Here is a 7,837-nt window from a genome sequence, read left to right on the forward strand (position 1 = left end):
GCGGGCCCGGCGCCGTCACTGCGTCTTGGCGCCCGAGCTTGGCCTCGGCCAAGGCTGCCCGCGCCCGCGGGGGAGGGGCCTCCAGGGATCCCCGAGGGAGCCAGGCCACCCGAGGAGACCCAGCGGGCAGACCCCTCCAGGAGGCACCTTAGCGGAGGAGACACTCTGCTGAGGCGACCCTCCGCCCCAGAAATTCTCCAGGGCAGACGTTCCCACTGCGAGACATTCCCTCTGTGACACCTCCTCCAGGTGGCCACATTCCTCCGGGGACAGAGTCTCCAGAGAAGTCTCTCCTCAGACCCTGAAAAATCATTTCTATGGCAGGTGGTCCCTGAGAGAGAGGACTCTCCCTTAAAACCCGCCTCCCCCCAGCCCAAGAAAAGACATCTGGTCGAGAAACACGCCCCCACCCCAAGTGACATTTCGACATCCCCATGAGAGACACCCTCCCCTAAAAGCCATATTCTCAGTGGGAGATGGTTTCCACCAGAGACCCCCTCCCCCTACATCTCAAGGAGAGACAGTCTTCAGAGTGACATTGTCCATGGGGAAACCCGTGCTTATGGGAAATATCTCGGAAGTATTCCTTTGGGGACGTGCCTGCAGGAAAATTGTTACAGAATACACACCCCTCCCCCACAACGCCCAGCCTTTCCCAAGCAGAGCACTTCTAGGGAACCCGACAGCCAGCACCCTCCGGCCAGGCCAGGCCGGCCATTTTCACAGGAGCTGATCGCGAGCCAGCGGAAGGTTGGGGAGAGGGACAGCTAAAGCCTCCCTCCTCCATCCTGAGTCCCTGCAGCTAAAGGCAGACATGCCTCCCAGCTCCGTGAGGCCTTCGGACACCTCCCCACGCCGTCTTTGCTTTAGGGAGCAGGGTAGGGAGGTGCTTCCCGGGAGTCCCAGCCCCTAGCTGGCCCCAGGCCATTGAGGGTGTATTCACTGGGCGGAATGCTCTCTGCTAGCTGACAGGGGGCGGCGAAGGCGAAGACCTGCCTGTGTGTCCCTGAGGTGCATCTGTCCTCCTGTGCCTTTCCCTGAGTTATCTCCGTCGGGGACTCTCTATCTCTGTCGGCACGTCTGTGGTGATTTCTTCCCGAATTCATCCCTTTCACCTACGTCTGTGGTCGGGATTTCCCGCCTGTGCCTCCTGTTCACGTCGGCGGCCACGGGAGCTCTCCCTGGTGCTGATCTGGTCTTGCGCGCTCCTGTCCGTGGTGCTGAAATGCGAGTTTGGGGAGAGGGAGAGCTGAGACCAGAGGAGGGGAAGGAGTACTAAGGTTTGGTAGGAGCTACAGCCCGGAGGCTGGACTAGTCTAACCCACGAGTGCCTTGTACCACCCACATGATGGACCAGACTAGGAAGGCTGGGCCTCCAGGAACTCACTGAGGGCTTAGAGAGATGTCAGGGGACAGCAGCTCCTGATTCTTCCATTTATTCAACACATATTTAGCACTCTATGTCTGCCAGAGCCCTGGTAGCACGGTGGGACATGCATTGGGCTGCTAATCACAGGGTTAGCAGTTTGAAACTACCAGCTGTTCCACGGGGAAAATATGAGTTTTTCAACTCCTGCTATAGAGTTACAGTCTCAGAACCCCACCGAGGCGGTTCAACTCTGTTCTATAAGGTTGCTATGAATCAGAATCGACTCGATGTCATGAAGTTTGTTCCTTTTTCGTTTAACATGTGCAAGGTAGCTTTCTGGATGCTGGGAGTACAGCAGTGAAAGAAAGAGGCAGAAACCCTACCCTACCCTAGTGGCAAGGATACAGACTCATAGTGACAGTCTACACATGCACCCACACAGGAAGCGCAGGCACACAAACATACCAACAGCATACTCAGAAACACAGGCTCACACACAAACACACATCAACAAACAGCTACATGTACCCATACTCTGAAAACATGCACGTAAACACATTCAGCAAACACACACAGAAACACATACATACATTGAATTATATATGTGAATTATATGTCAATAAAACTGTTCAAATAAAAAACCTCTCATACTCCACAAACATGCAACCCTCCACAGACACATACATGCTTAGTAAACACATACATACAAATACACACTCAACACATGCAGACACAAACACGACACACACGGGCATAAAAGCAAGCACACTCGACAAACATGAACACATATAGTTCCAAAACAGAAAGACGCCCAGTTGCACCCAGACAAATCCTACTTCACACACAGACATATTCCTCCAAAACAAGATGTGGGCGTGCACACATCCCCACATCTCACAGGCCTGTCTGTCTTTCTTATCATGGAGGGCTCATCTTTCTTTGTTTTGTTCCCTGCTGCATGCATCCTGAGCTCTGGAACACAGTAGCTGTTCAACAAACGTTTACTGAATGAGTAGGTGGACTGAGGGGACATTCACAAAGGACACACATTTATAGAAACTGCAGGTGGACACACACACTCACACACACACCCTGTTTTTTTCAGCACATGGCCACACTCCCCTGTTCACTCATGATCATCCTTTACCCATTGACTTACCCACACATGTCCACACGGCCACTCACACTGATCCTACATTTCCTCCACCTGTTCATTTTCTGATCCCTCCTCAATTGTACACACTTAGCTTGGGACACATAACACGTCCCTTTACCCAGATTCAGAGTAGATACATAATCACTCATCTAAAAGACGCATGCAACCATAACTCACCCGACAGTCATACATACATGTTCAACACAAAGACATAGCCACACAACCAAGAGACCCACAGATGCACCAAGCACTCCTACACCACACAATTGCACCCTCACCAAGCACACACGTGCACACACATTCTGAATGTATATAGAGTTTAGGCCACAACCCAAATATCACCCACTGTGATTGAGTTGATTTTGACTCATATGGCTCCTATAAGGACAGAATAAGTTCCATAGGAGCGCAGTTTTCTCTCTAGCGTATCCGATGATGCTGTCAATCTTTACAGAAGCAAATTGTTTCATACTTCTCTCGAGTAACTTCTGCTGGGTTTGAACCACCAGCCTTTCTGTTAGCAGCCCAATGTTAACTATCAGAACCTCTGCCAGCATAACATAAAGGTGTAAACACAGATACAGACACCCTTGTCCCTGGGCTTTTGTCAGCTGGAGGAGGGGCAGAGCAATAGGAAGTCCAGCCCCCTGTAATAAGCCACGCCCCCTGCCTGTCAGTATTTCCTGGACTCCACCCTGAGGTGTTTCTGCAGCCGTCAGATTTCAGTCTCTTAACAGGTGAGGGCCGGCTTGGGGAGCGGTGGGGAACAAGGAGGGGAATTTCCATGTCTCTATGAACCCCAAACTTCCCCTGCTTATGGGGCTTTTGGACCCCAGTGTCAGAACCCAAACCCTGACAGCCAAGCTTGGCCCCAAAGGCCCAAACGCGGGTGGCAGTCCTTAAGCGGATTGTGGGCTGAGAAGGTGACCGAGAGGTCCCAATGGGAGTCCAGAGAGAGGGAGGAGGTTGGGTAGAGATGAGGGAGGAATTACTGGAAGGGAGGGGGCGGCATTGGAAGGGCTGGAGAGGTCTCCTGGGTTGGACCCCCGTTGGGTCTGAGGGGCATTGGGCACTATGATCTAAGCAAGGGAGTGAGGGATGAGGTGGCCTGGGTCTGATGGGATGGAGCAGATAGGTGAAGGAGCTCCTGGGGCAGAGGGAGACACTGGTGTCCCCAGGGATTTGAAGGCCCCCCCCCCCCAGCCACTGTGCTGTCTCCTAATGAGCTTTGTGGGCTCTATTCTGTCCGGCATTTTCTCCTGGCAGTACACTGGGAGGGTGCCAGTGAGCTCCCAGGAAGAGACAGCTTAAACCCTCACTCCCCACCCCCGCTGGCGGTTCTCTCAGGTGGACATGGCCTGCGGGGCCCACAGGAGACTCAATAGCCTGACCTGGCCTCTTCAACTGACTCTGGCATGTTCCCTGCTGGGGGCTTGTGGAGGGAGCCGCCTGCTGATCCAAGGTAGGCTTTGGGGACATCAAGGGCTGGTGGCCAATCTGGGAAAAGGCCAGCTGCACCTGGCAGGTGAGTGTCTCAGACCCGGTCCAACTCTCACCCCACCGTAGCAATTCCAGTATTTCCTTCTGAAAGGGGCCTAAAGTGGTCACCAGGAAGGGCAGCATGGGCCCATTCTGAAGGGTAGTCAGTAAGATGACAACTCTTGAGCCAGGCCACCAGTTTTCAAATCCAATCTCTGCCACTTCCTAGCTTTGGGACCCTGGGAAACTAACTTAACTTCCCTGGGTCTACAAAGCCCATCAAAGAGGAGAAATCGCAAGCCTACCTCATAGGGTGTTGAGAAGATTAAGCATACACGTGGATGTCACTACCGGACACAGCGGATTGTTACAAAATCATTATCATCCTGTGGAGTGGCATTTGTACACCAAACAAAGTGGTTTTACTTACGTTTCGTGTTTGGGAGAATGGATATAGAATGAGGCTCCCCTGTTCAAGAGACCTCCAGCCCTACCCCAGGCCTTGGTTTCCCACCCCAGGACCCAACACCCTGGCTCACTGGCCTCACATTCTCTCACCAGGGCCCTGTTGCCCCAGCAAGATGGACACACCAAAGATGTCTGGCTGTGAGGTGACGAGCCCCAGGTGAGTCCAGCCTCCTCTGGCGCATCCTCGAGTTCTTTGCTTCAGATGTCCGAGCCCGAGTCCTTGACCCATCCGGACCTCCTCCCTCTCCCAATTCAGGTGTGAATCCTTCCAGGGACACCTCCAGCGTGCCCTCCAGAGTCATTTCCGCTGGCCACTCTGCGCGGATCTCTGTGAAAACTGGTAGGAAAGGGTTCAGGTGGTTCAGGTGGGCCTAGGGCCGGGTGTGTAGCTAGCTAGCTGGTTGGGAGAGCTAGAACCCAGGTTTCAGGTTTAAACAGAAAGGGGCGGAGCCGTGGAGCCCTCTGAAGCGCTGCGTGGAGGTGGGACCTGTTCGGGCCTCCTGGACGCTTAGGGGGCGGGGCCTTTTGCTTGAACTCAAACTCCTTGCTGGCTCATAGCAACCCCATGAGAAGTTGGAGGGTGTGAGGCTGACCTGCAAGGGGTGGCTCTAGGTCTTCAGGTGGTGGGCCCGTTGTGACGGGGTCCAGGGCATGGGTGGACAGAGCAGATAAAAGGGGTGTGGTGGACACTAGTTTGTAGGAGGTGCTTCTCAGAGGTGGGGTCTGGGCCTCACAGAGGCCGGGGAGCAGGCATGGGCGGGGCCATGGAGAGTCGGACTTACTCCAGAACGACTGGAGAGCTGTTGTCCATCCTCCTCTCTCAACTCTGTCCCCAGGTTCACCACCTGTGAAGCAGACATCACCTGTGGCCCGACGGGGCTTTCCCTCGCAGATAGAAAAGGCTGTGAGCCTGGCTGCCCAACGTATGGGCAGGTGAGCAGGGGACAGAGGGCACTGAGACCCTCCTCGCCAGGTTCTCCCCTCACCTATTTAGGTCCTAGAGTCCAGACTGGCACTCCTAAGGCCCTATTTCCTTCTCCCCCTAAACCCGACCGCTGTGCCCAGAAATGTCCCTACCCTCCCCGGTAATCGGTGAGTCCAGATTCGCCCTCGCCAAGGGACCAACTCTGCCTCCACCCAGTTCATACAGCCCCTAGGAGGCCCCAGAGGACTGGACCGTGCCCAAAACCCCCGGTCTCGCTCCCTTCCCCGCCCCCTACATCCATCCCATCACCCAGGGACCAGTTAAGGACCACTTGCCTTGGCCAAGCCCCGCCCCACCCTAATCCCGCCCACAGCCTGGGATGACCCGGAGGCTGAGTAGCCCCACTAGGTTCCTAGGACAGGTAAAGTCCCAGACTTTTCTTTTCTAAAGTCAAATCCCTGACACCGCCCCTAGAAGCCTCCCTCCCCACCCCACCCCACCCCCTAGACTCCGCCCACCCCGGCTCTAACTCCACCCCTCCTCCCAGACCTTCGCTGACGGCGCCGATCTTTGCCGCTCTGTCCTGGGCTACACTGTGCCGGTGGCACCTCCTGGATCCCGTCACTGCCTCAACATCTCTGTCCCGGTACTGCCGCGACCCAGACCCAGGCGGCGGGCCCGGGAAGCCGCCTCCCGGCGCCCTCGCACCTTGGCGATGCTGGATCCGGCTGCCAGTGGGAGTGGGAGTGGCAGTGGCAGTGGCCCCTAGGGCCCGCCGGGTCTTAGCTGGTGTCCCCTGGCGTCCCTTTCCCAGACCCGACCCTACCAAGACACCTAGAGCCTACCCCTTTTTCCCCCCTCCCCTGCTTTCCAGAGCCCTACTCTGACCCCTTTACCCTTAGACCCAGAGACTCCCACTCCAGGCTGTTCCCCAAGAAGCAACTGACCCTGGCTCATGTCCCCTTCTTCCTCTTGAATAAAATCGCTGCTAGGGCATCTGATGTGCTGCTGACTGGGAATAGAGGTGGGAAGACGGATCGCCAACAATGGATAGGTTTCGGTCAGAATTTTCTGGTTTAAGGGTTAGAACTGACCCACATTCAAGTGCAAATGGTTGTCCTATGCCCCAAGCATGTGTCATATAACCCAGATGTTAGACATGGGACCAGGGATGTCATGAGACCCCCCACCACCCCTATCCATGAACCTGACTTCTACAGACCTCTCAGGGCCTTCCCCGCTGATAAGGCAGGCTTGGTGGTGTCTGTCTTAACTCCCTCTGCTCCCCCAGCCCATATCCCAGTCGTAGACCCAAGGCAAAGGACTGGACTCAAATTCAGAATTTAACTACGACCAGAATGCGGCTCCTTATCCACAGGCTCTCAGAGAACCTCTAGAGCCTTTTGAAGCTGCAAGAGACAAACTCATCTCAAAGAGTCTTAATTCAAAACACCACCAACCCACTGCCAGTCAGTTGATTCCGGCTCCCAGTGACCTATAGGACAGAGTAGAACTGGTCCTTTGAGCTTTTGAGATAGTAAACCTCTGATAGGGGCAGATAACTTCTCTCTTGGAGCAGCTGGTGTGTTTGAAATCTCCAACCTTGCAGTTACCCCAAACAGTGACCAGAAACCTTACCCCAAACAGTGACCAGAAACCAGACAGACACCAAACTTTAGGAATGGCTTCAGGAATGGCTATACCCAGGCATTTAAAGAATGCTAGGGTGCTCTTTCTCTCTTGGTTATATTCTGGGCAGAACTGGGCTAGCAACTCTGTTTCCAGTGGCTGGTGTGCCTGTTGATGGCTCCCAGCAGGTTGGCTCCGCCTCTCGATGACCCCATGTGGGAAGCCAACCCTGAGGGAATTATGACTGGGACTTATTCCCTGACTAGTACAGAGGGAATCTGGAAAGCTAGTATTCCACGGCAGGAAAGCCACCACTTTGGAAAGTGAGAGCTATAGTTCAAGTACATTTTCCTGTGTTAACTACCTTTCCCACATTATTGTGGGAAACAGAAAGATTTCTCCCAACTCGTCTCCCCCAAATACATGCCAAACCTAACTAAGGCTGCTTGCTACACATGGTAAACGACTGTACACTTGGAGGTCATTGCAAGCAGGTCAGAGGTTATTCTCCCTAGGGGTTGTAGGCCATCTAGGGCACTAAGTAGGGCCACCCTAAGTAGGGCCCACTCCCTTCTGATACGGGTAGTAGATTGTTTCCCTGAAGGAGAGCCCAGGGAGGTCAAGCCCACTCAAGGGTGACCAAAGTTAGGCTGTCATACTGAGTCAAGGGTCTGCCCATCTTGTCACATGTGTACCCCCCCCAGCTCATCCCCTTCCTGTCACACATATGCCTAAGACACACCCCTTCCTGTTGTGTATGTGGTCATCTGTAATCAGGGGAACTTACACACCCTCAAAGATAGCCTTAGTT

At 54.2% G+C, this 7,837-nt stretch overlaps 1 protein-coding gene across 1 annotated transcript in view; it reads left to right on the forward strand.

The window, feature by feature from the left end:
- The window catches only part of RTBDN (retbindin), a 10,605-nt gene extending 4,439 nt beyond the window's left edge, over window positions 1-6,166 (forward strand). The window contains exons 3-7 of the mRNA XM_045289707.1: window positions 3,873-3,987; window positions 4,566-4,629; window positions 4,729-4,812; window positions 5,309-5,405; window positions 5,945-6,166. Of these exons, the coding sequence (XP_045145642.1) occupies window positions 3,873-3,987; window positions 4,566-4,629; window positions 4,729-4,812; window positions 5,309-5,405; window positions 5,945-6,166 (582 nt within the window). The remainder of the gene's footprint in view (window positions 1-3,872; window positions 3,988-4,565; window positions 4,630-4,728; window positions 4,813-5,308; window positions 5,406-5,944) is intronic.
- Window positions 6,167-7,837: the final 1,671 nt, after the last annotated feature.

Source organism: Echinops telfairi, unplaced genomic scaffold (assembly GCF_000313985.2).
Source record: "Echinops telfairi isolate 266 unplaced genomic scaffold, ASM31398v2 ScPeMD7_30;HRSCAF=105, whole genome shotgun sequence".
In the NCBI taxonomy this organism is placed as follows: Eukaryota; Metazoa; Chordata; class Mammalia; order Afrosoricida; family Tenrecidae; genus Echinops; species Echinops telfairi.